General features: G+C 37.6%; 2 protein-coding genes and 1 pseudogene across 3 annotated transcripts in view; 1 reads left to right on the top strand and 2 right to left on the bottom strand.

Annotated features, from left to right (window-relative positions):
* Positions 1-2,203: 2,203 nt before the first annotated feature.
* The window catches only part of LOC146477300 (kelch-like protein 2), a 40,016-nt gene continuing 28,858 nt past the window's right edge, over positions 2,204-13,361 (bottom strand). The window contains exon 2 of the mRNA XM_085113786.1: positions 2,204-3,264. The gene's annotated coding sequence lies outside the window, so the exon portion shown is untranslated. The remainder of the gene's footprint in view (positions 3,265-13,361) is intronic.
* On the bottom strand, positions 3,292-5,218 carry LOC146477304 (kelch-like protein 7). Its single transcript, XM_085113788.1, has one exon. The coding sequence runs from the start codon at positions 5,187-5,189 to the stop codon at positions 3,429-3,431; it is 1,761 nt and encodes a 586-aa protein (XP_084969914.1). The 5' UTR covers positions 5,190-5,218; the 3' UTR covers positions 3,292-3,428.
* On the top strand, positions 5,252-12,565 carry LOC146477303 (uncharacterized; annotated as a pseudogene). The gene is made up of 6 exons (XR_014865389.1): positions 5,252-5,400; positions 6,032-6,124; positions 7,302-7,401; positions 8,507-8,535; positions 9,357-10,421; positions 11,951-12,565. The product of XR_014865389.1 is annotated as an uncharacterized LOC146477303 (transcript).

Raw genomic sequence — 13,361 nt, 5'->3', positions numbered from 1 at the left:
GGATCCTTAAGACTCTTTTCTGAATTCACTCTATTTGGTCGGACAGATAGGCTGGCAAATTAGTATGGAAGGCCTGACATGCATATTCCAGAACGGAACGCATGCATGCACAATAAAAAAGAATTAGCGACTTACGGTCTATGCCAGCTCGCTTAAGTTGCTTAAGCAAGTAAATTCGTCGGGACGCCTTCATAGTAATATTATTCACATGATCGATCCATTTAAGGTCACTCCTTACAGTAATACCTAATATCTTAGCTGATTTCACAATTTCAAAAGCATTACCGTTGGCCTCAAAGGAAACAGTGTCTGAGTTATTTTTCCTTCGAAAGTCTATTCTGAGTTCCTTACACTTAAGTGAGTTCAGTTTGAATCTGTTATCGTTAGACCATCGAAGGACATCATGTACTGTATCTTGGAGCACTGAAGCACCAGTTTCCGAGACCGTGGTATCGTCAGCGAATTTCCACATAGGAGAGGGGGCATTGCTCGATGTGAGGTCGTTGATCACAGCCAAAAAGAGCCATGGGCCAATCCGGGTTCCCTGTGGAATTCCAGCCGGGACTGGTTTGAAATCCGAAAAGCAATCAGATTTCAGCTTTACACGTTTATATCTGCTTCGCAAAAAGTCCGCCACCCAGTTGACAACAGTGTTTTATACTCTAGCGAGACTTTTTTGCAGAAATATAAATGAAAAAAGAGCTAAAATTGCATTTTAGAGCTTCTAGATTTTAAAATATTTTCACCGGCGTCAGTGACGCGCCGTTTCTAATGATACTCTTTCTGTCTCTTTTTCTTTCGTTGTTTTCAGGTGATTTTTCGTGTCGTTCACTCACCCCAGACCTCCAGCCGCCGCTCGGTCAAGATATTAGTGACTCCCGGTCAGGCGGAGAGAAAATTTTGTTTTTGTTGTTTCTGTTTGTTTTTTTTTTTATTGTTTGTTTGTTTGTTTTGTCTTTTTTTTCTACCGAAAAGCACACTGGCAATAGCTAGATGCTGACCAAAGCTCACTATCCGGATAGTGAGCAAAAGCTACTCTATCTAAAATAAAGATAATGTTGATGAAAAGACTTCGCACTTTTTTTTTTATTGGTGAGAAAAGAGCCGGTCAGCGATTGTAGTGCGAGTTAGCAGTGATTTCGCACGAAATGGAAAAAGGTAAATACGATGGAGGAACGTCTGAGAGTGTTTTGAGCTAGTTTGCGTGTGTTTTGAGCGCTGCGAAGTCGTTTTGCGGATAAGATCGTCTGGATGGTTTTAGAAGGCAATGGAAAAAAAAAAAAACTCGCTGAATTGGTCTGGTCAAACTCATATTTGTGGCTCAAGAGGTAAGGGGCGTCGATCAAACGCCGAATTTGTCGCTTCCAATCTCGCTTAGGGTTTTTATGGAAGATTTCTTCTTTTTCTCTTCTTTTTTCTCCTTTGAAAGCCAACCGCGAGAAATTTAAACAGTCAGTGTGAAGCGGACTAATGCCCCATTCACACCAAGGCTTTAACACGTGTAAAAGCTGTTTAGTTAAACACAGTTTAAAATTGTTTCCATCATAAAAGCTGCTTTCGGATTTTTGTCAACTAAAGATTTAGCACAAATGAAAGCATAAGTTAAAGTTTACTTGAATCCTATGTCAAAGTCAATGGTTCAGCTTTCTGTTAACAATTTTCATTTTGTTAAACCTGGTTTAATTAAACATGTTTTGTTGGTGTGGATGGAGCTTAAGTCGTTGCAGTACCACTTGCACGCACTGATTCATCAACAACCATAAATGGCACCGACAGCAACAATAACTGAAATAATTTTCAAACTGAAACGGCTGTCACATAACACTGATATAAGTTAAGAATTAGTGCCACAAGTCTCTGGCACATTACAGCTGTTACTAGCTGCTCCAATCATTTATATTTTCATGTTTTTCTGTTTCAAACAGGAAAGTTGATTTCATTCACTTATGTCCAGAAATGCAGGCGATGGCGAATTTGGTAATTTTGACAAAATCTCATGTATATCAAATCTTTTCACATACGTGTGCATTGCATTGATTTTAACGCAATTTTATTCTAGCTGTGGGATATAAAACAATGTGGCTTGGAGTTGAAGGTGGCCAAGCTGCCGAGGATCATTACACTTTAAAAGTATTTCTGCATTCTCCCCACCTTTTTCAAGCAGTAAAGAGCACATCAACATTAACTGGAAAATTATGATAAATTATAGTGATATATTAAACTTTTTTTTTTAATTGCAACACGAAGAACACTACTTTACAAAACAAAACGGACGCTACTTACAATACCACCTACAATACGTTCCTTATACTACTTACTATACAATACTACCTTAGACTACAATTCTTATCTACTTTTTTTGCAGATTTTTTTTTCGGTTACACACCTATGTACCTAGTAAATTACAATTCAGAACGGGTTTCCATTTAGCCTCTAGCATCTTCCTATTATGATATATTAAACTTATTTATACTAGCCAGATGTTTTCCTCCAGCCTGGCATTTACTGAGGCTTTATAGTGGGGCAAGTTGCAAATCTTGTGTGTGTGTAACATTAGGTATGTTATTTGCATCAAGAAAACCAAGTTCTGACGCACTTGTTTTGCCAATATCATTGATTCAATGATACCAATTGATATAGGGAACTTGGAACTTTATTTTACGTGGCACTCCACTTAGCTAAAAGCTACTTTACAGGAAGCCCACCAATAACCAGATAACATTACAAAAACAAAAAAAACAGATAAAAATTAGCTAACAATCTAAAATCTAAAAATTTAAAAATCCAATTAAAAATATCTAGGAAATCTAATCATTTATGTATCAATACATGTGTAATTACAAATGAAAATTTACAATTTTAAAAGCTAACTACGATAAATGCTGCATGACGAATACTTCTTAAAATACTGATTGACATTGGTTGATCAATTGCTTTGTCAATCATTGATTTCCATTTGGATACACCTAGATAGGTTACATGTACAGGAGTAGTCATTTTAATGACTGTCAGATCGGAAGATCATCTGATCCCAATTTACAGTCATTTTGTTTTTGCACATGCTCGTCCCTCAAGTTCCATCAGTGCAACTAACTTCTCAAAATTGAATTAGGTCCCATTGTAATACTTCTAAATATACTTACATGTACGTCTTCATATTGTCATTCCCAAATGCCTTGAAACAGGGCCAGGTTGCATGAAGTGAGTTTAGGGAAACTGTTTCCTGTACCCTATAGGACTTTCTTGCACATGCTCATGCTCATGCTTTCATGCTCATGCTCATGTATCACTTGGCAAATTAGACTGACTGACAAGTATAGAAAACACGGATGGTGAGAAAATCCTCTGAAATGTAAGGATCAATGATTGCAAAAAACACACCCTCTTTCCATACATTTTCTGCACCCAAGCCCTGATTCTTTGATTAGTTAGTTAAGTGGCTTCAGTTTATCAATCACTCCTTTGTGGAGTCTTGCAGAACAAGCCTGAAATCTGTTCTTTGCCTTCTTCTGTTCCTCAGCACTTTCAAAGCTTTTAACTGGTATAACAGATTTCTCTGCCCACTCCTTCATCTCTGACCCAAATTCTTCAATTGTTATTTCTCTTGGGTAACTCCAACTTTCATTACATTTTTGGCCACCGAAAACATACAGTCGTTCTCCTTGAAGGCACACCATGCTTGCACCAAACCGTGGTACCTTCAGACTGGGCATCAGCTGCCACTCATTGGTTGACGGATTGTAAACTTCACAGGAGCTGAGGACAATATACCAAGCCTGTTGTCCACCGGCTACATAAACTTTGTCATTCATGGCAGCTCCAAAAGCATTGAACCTTGCCTCATTTAGATCTGCAATTTCTTCACACTTGTGATCATTGGGATCAAATCTTGTTGTTGTTGAAGAGGCACTTCCATCTTCCATTACACCACCTATTTTATACAGGTAGTGTTCGTCAGTCACAACACAAGGGTTCCTTGGGGTGGCGGGTGGGTCCATCACTTTATTCCAAACATTTCTTTCAACATCACATCTGAAGATCGCCCCAGAAGTGGAAGATAAATTTATAACATACAGGTCACCCCTTAAAACCCTGCAGCAAAAATTGTTGGTCACATCTTTACCTCTTTGAAATGTGCCCCAGGAGTTGGCAGATGAAAAATAGTATTCAATTACTTGTGGATCACTCTCATCTGTGTTGGTGCTACCAACATATATTCTTCCCCTATAATGGGCAAGAGAATTAATTGGACGATCAAAGGTTTTATCTGCTAGGCTGTACCACAAGTTTTGTTGTGGAAAGTAACACAATGCCTTCCTCCCTCCACAGATAAACATTCCATCCATGTGTGTGTCCAGGCATTTCCTTGGTTTCTGAGTAACGTGCCCATCAATGGAGTTCAGTACTAATTTCATGGTATCTGTCACAAAATTCAAGCCAAACTTAGTATTTGTAGTGATGAGTTCCTCTTTTATTAATTCATTCAGTAGATAGTCGTGTGATACTGAAGTCAATCGGACCTGATGCAATAATTCAGGGAAGGCTTCTTCTCGTTCACTCTTGTTGTGCGACACCCACTTGACAATTCCTTTGAACACTTCTTCCTCGGCCCTGACAGTGATGTCATCACTAGACACCCATTCCATCACTTGCTTTACATCAAGGTTAAGAAAATCTTCTGTTTCCTTGGCATCAGTGAAATGTGAATTGATCACTTGTCGGGATTTTTCCTTCAGTTCCACACACCGATACTTGTCAGCAAAATAATAATTGAAAATGCAATTCTCAATTGATACAACCTCCTGCAAGAAATTACCTGCCAATGTTTTCAAGCCTGGTAAGAGAAGATAATCTGCTGTAGCAATCAGATTGTGGGCTCTTTCTTCGGTCACCAAAACATTTCCAGTGTAAACATACTTCAGCACGTCTTCCATCACAGCGGCAGTTGCCTCTTCAAGCTCTATCTTGATCAGTTGTTCCTTGCTTTCTTTCATGTCGCTCGTTAGAAGGGTAAGAAAGAACGGGCTTGTTGCAGCTAGAACAGCTTTGTGAGCTTTGAACTCTATGCCTTTCGCAACGATCGTTACATCGCAGAAACTTTCGTTTGTTCTCAGAATATCAAGACGGTCAAGAAGTTCTTGACGATGTTGGGAAGGTTCTAATAACATAGGTTCTGAGAGAGTCTCCATTTTGAACAGCTTCGAGCCAGAAGTGACTTCCGCGTTGAAGCATCCCATCATGCATCACAGCTTCCGACCCACAATCCTTCAGTGCTATCCCCAGTCCTCATCTTATTGGTAAAATCCAATATGGACGACGATCGTCTTCCCAAACTTGAGGATTTATGTGTGAAATTCATACGTGCAAATGTCATCTGTTGGAGACCTGAAGACTTCTTGGGTAAGATATTGCCCGTCAGCGTTAACAAAATGCTGGAAATTTAAGTCGGGTGTGCAGAATGTAAGCTCTGACGAGGTGAATACGCAAATAGTGAGTTAAAGGCTGCTTACATGTACCTTCTTCATTGGTCTTCTCTCACCAGGATTTCTGTAAATGCTAAGTTAACGGGTTGAGAAAAGTTCTTGTGCCCTAGTGAGAAGTATTTGCAACATTTCAGCTTATTATTTGAGTCAGTTCCAAGACTCTTTTGGGAATGTGGTCCATCTGGGAATAAAAGGATGTCTTTTATAAAGCTGCATTGAAAATCTAAATGTATGTGATATTCGCCAAGGGAGTAGGTACATTACTGCGTATATGTAGTTACTTGTGAATGTGTATAAAACATACACATGTGTAACATGCTTCAATGAGAAGTACCCTTTCAGAGTAAGGAAAAATATCCACTTAGCCCGACAAAGTGCCCCATTTAAGCCAGCTTGGTGAATTGGACCTGCGCTGTTTAAATGTTGGCTTTAAATTAATAATTAAGTGAACTAAATTTAATTAGAATAAATAAATTCGGTAACAGATGTGAATGAATCTGTGCAAATTCTATTTCGTTGCTTACCCTAGTTCTGTTTGCTATTTTTAGGAATTCCAAAACACCTACTCTTTCCCCTTTTGGAGAAGCTCCATCCATTTGAGATTGAGAAGCTTGAAGTATCTGGCATCTTCCAAAACATGGGTTTGTAAGACCAACTTACCCAGTCCACTACCATTGCACTGTATTGTTTACTCTGCATCCTTGTACAAACTGAACTTCTCCTAGTCTACATGTAATATTCCAATCTCGTACCCAGAGTCCTCAGGCTCTTTTGCCAGTGGTTGGTCACCAAGAGAGACCCTGGAGAATTAAAAAAAGATTAAATATTTTGATTGACTGCCTCATCACGGCTTGCATTGTTTTACCACAGAAATCTTGCGTCAATAAAATTCCAGTAACCCAGAGTTTCTCCTGGCGATAAACTGCTGGTCAAAGAGCCTGAGGACTCTGGGACTCCTGACATGCACAATGCCAATGGATAAACTACTAAAAACCTTTTTCATAAATGGCAGCCAATCTATTATTCTTTTCAACATATGTTAATTAGCCCTACTAACCTCATTTTAGAGTAAAAATTCTATTGAATTTTGCACATACTAACGAGGCTAGTAAGGCTAATTTTCATACAAACAAAAGAGTTATTTATCAGCCGCCATTTATGAAAAAGGATCTATACGTAAAGTGGAGTCTTGATTATCAAAAGTTGTTTTCCTTGGATTTGCATCGTTCAGACCCCCCCCCCCCCCCCCCAATTTTTGGACTCCTGATTTTTCTGACTAAATACAGTTTCCCTAGGAGGTTAAAAAAAAAATTGGTATTCCACTGCAATTAATCGTTTTCTTCCCTAAGTGCGCACAGTAAATTATGACTCGTGTAGCATAAAATAACCAATGATTTAAATTCCATATCATATTATTTATCATCTGTAATTATATTTTATTGGCATAAATTAATTGTAAAATGCCCCACATATACAGGATAACATTGTCGGTAAATGTCCTGCAATTGACCAGAAGGGGATGGGAATTGCTGGAATTTGCTGATGGCAGCTGACTGTTCATGTATGAGGAGAAGTGGTAGAAGGCCAGTGGAAGTTTGTCTTGAAATCTGTGAACTACGTCTTGGTGTCATCAGTGTCTGTCTGCATCAGGGGTGTGTGGCTGTCTGTGTCTTGTCGCACCAACCTTATTGGTACTTTGGTACGAAATGAATGTACAGAGATTGAAAACGAGGTGTAAAGCCTGAATGAGGAACTCCACATAGCTGTGGTTTGTTAATCATTTGAAATTCCATCGTTAATTTTATTTTTATTTGGTAGGAATCAACACCGATCCCCTTTGGAGAGTTATGTATGCTGCACATTGGCCCAGACAGAGCAAGTGGCCTGAGGTTTATTTTAACAGAAGGGGACTTACACGGTAACAAGAATGGTGGAGAGTTTCTTATCTTCAAAGACACTTGCAAGACGCTGTCAACAGCTGCAATGCAATGGAAAATGCTCTTCCTTTAAAGGTAATTAATGTTGTTTATTGCTCTTTATAGTTTGTATAGTTTTTGCTGGTTCTTGTCCAGTTGCTCTGAGAGGTTTTTCTCCATGTATTTCAGTTTTCCCCTCTCCTCAAAAACCAACATTTCTAAATTCTAATTTGATCTGAATAAAATAATAGTCCCCAATTAGTGCTCTGCGCTAGATACATTGACACTTAAATAAAGTGATTTATTATTTTATTTTATTTTGTCTGAACTGGCTGGCACTAGTTTCCACCTCCTATTAGTTGATGAAACAGTTCCATGAACTCTTTATCAGTTCAATAAATTACAACATCTATGGCATCAGACACATGCTTAATCATTGATCTGTGACTAGTTTATGGCATGTTTCCAAGATATTAGGTTACTATAGCAATAGGCCTTATAATGGTTTTCGATGCCATTTTGACGAGTAGGCAAACAAGCTTGAAATAACAGTGTTTGTATGGAAATCCGATGTCAAATAATTTTCATAAAACATCGCTTCTGAAAAATTCTTTAATTGGAAACTTTTGGCATTAGGAAAAGGATTTGAAGAAAAAAATTGGAAGGATGTAGCTGTGCCAGAAAGCGTCCAGTCGTGTTTTGAACTTTCCACACATTTCCCTGTATTTTTTTCCCGTGAACTATTTTTAGTAGCAGTTCACGGCTGGTTCACTTTACAGACAAATGTATGGAAAGTTTAAAACACGACTAGACGCTTTCTGTCACAGCTACATCCCTCCAATTTTTTTTCCTAAAATCCTTTTCCTAGTGCTAAAAGTTTCCAATTCATGAATTTTTCAGAAGCGATGTTTTATGAAAGTAAATTGACATCTGATTTCCATACAAACACGGTTATTTCAAGCCTGTTTGCCTACTCATCAAAATGGCGTCGAAAACTGTGATAAGGCCTATAGTATAACCTGATTAAGACATCCCACATGTTAGCTAAAATGAACTCAGTGGCTTCCATGTTTTTTCTTTTTTTTTTTTTTCTTTTTTTTTTTTCAGCATGTCCAGATACAACTTTTTAGCGGAAAGTTTAAAACAATTAATTGTATGAAGGGGTTACAAGCCACCTTAAATCAACTTATAAAGAATGGTTGCTAGTATTGATCTGTCAAAGTGTAAGTGCTGGAAAGAGCTGGAAACCAATGTCAGCTGCTTTAATTTATGCCATGTAGTTTTACATATTATTTAGAGATTGTGATTCATTTTAAATACAAGTCAGGTTCAATTCAATAAAGGCAGAGTTAAAACAAAGTCATGAAAAATCTTGTTTTTTTTTTTTTGTTGTTGTTGTTGTTGTTTGCTTGTCTACTCAATCATGTAATTACTTTAATTGCTTAATAATGTGTCTATTTTTACATGTAACCGCCAAGGATTATTATTGCTTGTAAACAGCAGTTGATAATTTACCTTTTAATAAGTTAATGTACTTGTACAGTAAATGTTCCCAACCCTTGTAAACATTTTGGCAAGATCTCACCAAGATCGCAGTTATCTGGATCACCATGATTTCAGCAAGATTTTCAAAGGGCAGAAAATTTCAGTGAGATCCTGCTGAATTGAATTTATCTCTGATGTAGGGGAGATTTCAGCAATTTACAATGGGATGTTTAGAGCGCAAAAGATATCAGTGAGATCTTGCCAAGATCACAGGTCATAGGTTTGACATTGGTTGGGAGAACTTGTATTAATTTTCTTTTTCCGAGTATGCCTGTCACTTGTCACTGACTGATTAAATATTTATAATAATAAAAAATACAAAAAATACATCATAATTTCAATTCCTGATCAAATTTAAATAATTCAATATTACTATATACTTAAATAATCATGTATTATTTTATCCTTACAGGAAGCCACGATTTCCAACAAATTGTTTCAGTTTGTGGAAAATATGCCACGTACCTGAGCTTGTACAACTCAGCGATTGTGTACCTTGCCAAAAACTGGGAGATTTGTCTACAGCTTGCAGAGTACATTGAATTTTTGGAGGTTTTCCATCTTAGAGACAATGGAGTAGACTCACTGTGTTGTACGTCTTCTTCAAAAGTTTGCGTCAAAGGGATTGAAATCTGTTGGCTCCTGGTTTTGCAAAGTTAACAGTGTTCAAATGTGGATAAGTATCATAAGTTCTTTGTCACCAGTAAACCATCAGCCAAATGTAAGATTTACTGATTTGAAAAAGAATGCAACAGCAATTACACATACAGCTGATAAATTGGCCAAGAAAACTGATAAATCAGACTTGAATCTAGTATGCAAACTGCAGCTGGATCAAAAACAAGGCAGGGTAACTTCCTCAAAAGGGACAGTTCAAGTTGATGATGGTGTAGATGAAAATGTGCACAATTTCTCTGATCAAGACATTGATGATTTAGATATCTATGAGTTTTCTGATGGGACTGATATTTGCACTAACTTTGTGCCTCAGCACAGCACAGCTGAATCAAACAGCAAGTGTGACGACGGTCTGTCCGCGTCAATCTGACATGTCTGCAACCATCAGCTCAGATCTGTATGATGAGGTTTTGGCCGCTGTAACTGTGGGTTGCTTTCAAGTGAAGTGCCAAAGGAGCTTTCTGCTTTAACAGAACATTAACAACAGGAACATTTAACTTCTGTACAAATTACACCTGACTCTGCGGAGTTACAATTATCGCCATTTACCGGTTTGTCCAATGTTGTATATCCCTTGGTTCACTTTGAGCTGGTCGGGTTTTGGCTTCACCAAGACGTCCTGGATTTGTTTCTTAATAGTCTGTACCACTGTTTGAATTTGGATTTTGTACTACGTGAAATTGTGAACTGCTGGAAATCGAATGACTCCTTGGCTAGGTTTAATTAGTAATACGTGATTTTTGCAAGTTGGAATGGGATATGACATGTAATAACCTACCGTGTGGTGCAAGCAGGACATGTAAGTCTTATTATATAATGGCCTGTACACAATTTAATAGGAGGGAGGGTAACCCTCATGCTAGGGTTAAAAAATTAAGGGTTAAAGGTACCCTGGGTTTACAAGCAAAATTTCTCATAAGGGGTAACCCATCACTCGAGTCAACTATACAGTAGGTTGATTGCATCGCCACCATTTTAGTGTCAAAACAAAAGAAAATTTGCTCGCATAGTTTACATAACGATGGACATTAACTCCCAGAGGAAAAAAATCTTATTGCTCCTAACCACCAACATGGCCGCCATGATGTAACGTGCAATCAACCGGTATTGGCTACAAAGAAAATTGTAAAATTGGCTGGTAGAAAGATCACCCTTTATACCCCATTGACATCCTCCAGAAAGATTTTTGGCTCCTGGGAGTGAAGGAAGGTGAAAACGGCAGTACTGAAAGCCAGGTTGTACTCTATCCGCCATTTCAACCGCTCTTCAATTTTTCAAAAGGTCTGGAAACAAGTTAAAAGCTGTCCCCGGTAAGTGAGTTATCCCTAGCAGAGCATTTACAAGTCAGGTAGGGTTACCCTGGCGCCAAGGTAGCTTTATCTGTCTTGTAAACACGTCACATTAAAATAGAGAAAAATGTGCTAGTCCAAGGGTAACTCTCTTGCTAGGGTAACCCTAGCACTAAGGTTACCCTCCCTCCTTGTAAACAGGTCCTAAAAAGCCAGCATGATGCTCAAAAAGGTTATCTATCGATCAAAAGCTACCTATCAATATTATTCCTTGTTCTTGACTCCACTGCCGAGCCAAAAAGCCACCAAATACACAGACCCAACACTTCAGTGAGCCAAACATTGGTATATGGTAAATTAGTGACCCTGCACTCTATAGTTCCTCCACTTGATCACTAGAAAATCAATAATAAAAACTTTTTTGTGCATATTGTGACGGTACGTTTTTAGGCTATCAGAACAAATTACTCTCTCTCATCTCTAGGAAATGCATGCTTCTCAACCTAGGGGGAACTCTCGCTGGCTGTGGGAAGGCCAGGATCTATGCACTACAGCAGAAATCCCCAGGACAAACAGAATTAGACAGCACTTGGATCAAACAGTAGATTTTAATTTCTTGAACATAACCAAAGAATATTTTACAATATTCTTGCAAATGACAAATTTAGCTGAATATTAAAAGTAATTTTTTTTTTTGCTAAACTAATGCAAAAACTAGTCTTGCAAATACAGCCTGATTTACTGCCCATTGTTGAGATTGAATTCGAAAGTTGCAACTGCTGTGGTTTGTACTACAGACTAACAGTTTTTAATTATTTATTTAAACTTATTTATTTATTTATTTAGTTTTTGCCATAAAACACAATAATGTGATACAAAAGGAGCAATACAGACATAGCGAGGAGACCTCAAAAAACCATTAGGCTCTAATATAAAGAGGTCACTTTGAAAACACGATAAATGGGGGCTGCATGTGTGTTGCATGAACAACTCAGAATTTATTTATTTCAGTAAAAATTTGTACATTCATTTTTTTCAGGTAGGGAAACTACATGAACCTGTTACATGTGTTGAAGAGAATTCCAAGTTCAAAGGACCTAGATAAAGGATTATAAACTGTTTAACACTAGTACAACAGGAATGTGGTCAATAGCTACTTGCTGTTTTAGTGTATTAACTATGTACTTGACTACTAGTTACAAACAAAGCAAGAAACATAAGAGGCAATAACTTGTCATGATACCAAAAGATAAATTTAGTGATGTGAAAAGGGTGTACTTGAAAAATGTCTTATTCACCCCTAAGTCAAGAAAATGAGGGAGTGGAATGAGCTAGATATATAGTCTTGAGTTGATCATAGCTCACACAGCATTTGACTTCCGTAAGAAAATTAATATCTTGTTAAAGTTTAAAACATATGTAGATGACCTGAGGCTATGTTACAACATGTAATGTAGGGGTATATTCATGTGTAATGCAAGGATAATTTGCAAACCAATTACATGTAACTTAAATGTGGTGCTTCCATGTAAGGTGTCAACATGGGTGCCTAAAAATTATTTGTATTTTCTTGTTTAAGTAATTGATGGCCAAATTAAAGGGAAAAATTTGTGTTTAGTTTCTTCTGCCTGGAAGTAAAATAATGAAATCATGAGTTTTTCGAGTGTTGACCAAGAGCTTAATATTCATTCAAATAACAAAATTGTCTTTTCTATATATTTTCCCAGATTATGTCAATAGGTCCGACACAAAGGAAGGTAAAAAATATCATTGTTGTGACTTTTTTTGACCAATTAGTGCGATATTACAAAGTACATATTTAAGCCAGGCTAAGCAGATAAATTGTCTTTGGGAACATGCTTGAATTGAATTAAATATCTTTCTCAGTGTAATCCACATTCCATGTTTTGCACAGTGTACAGACCGAATATCATTGATGTTTTGCCTAAGAATGAATGCAACTGTTCGATCGATATAGCACCACTTCAATAAGCATTTCCAAATTAAGCATCCCTTTTGAATAAGTCTATGTTTATATTAATATTATTGCTGTCTTGAGTGAGTACATGTTAAGTTCAATATTAGCACCCTCTTTTTAATAAAAACTGACACCCCAAAAAGGGCATTCACTGCATTTTTTGTGTTGAATGATTGAATACCTGCCCCACAGAAGGACAACATAAATTCCTAGGGGGGAGGCAGTCTTAAAAGCCCAAATTTTAGAAGCAAAGTATGGAGATGAAGTGGAATTTCCAGGGGGAGGGGGGGGGAATGGGGGGCAGCATGCAAAACAAAACAAAAAACATCTGTGAGGGGAGTATGGATATTTTCTGGAACTGCACAATGCCCCTTTAAGATAGTAAGCTATGATCAATGAACAGTGAAAGGTAAAATATAGTTCTCGAATACGAGTGTTGAGTGCCATTATGTAGAAATAAGACCAGACGTTT

The sequence above is a fragment of the Pavona decussata genome, unplaced genomic scaffold (assembly GCF_977016875.1).
Source record: "Pavona decussata unplaced genomic scaffold, jaPavDecu1.1 SCAFFOLD_71, whole genome shotgun sequence".
Taxonomy (NCBI): domain Eukaryota; kingdom Metazoa; phylum Cnidaria; class Anthozoa; order Scleractinia; family Agariciidae; genus Pavona; species Pavona decussata.
The sequence above is the reverse complement of the archived record's forward strand: the minus strand, read 5'-3'. Positions and strand labels throughout refer to the sequence as shown.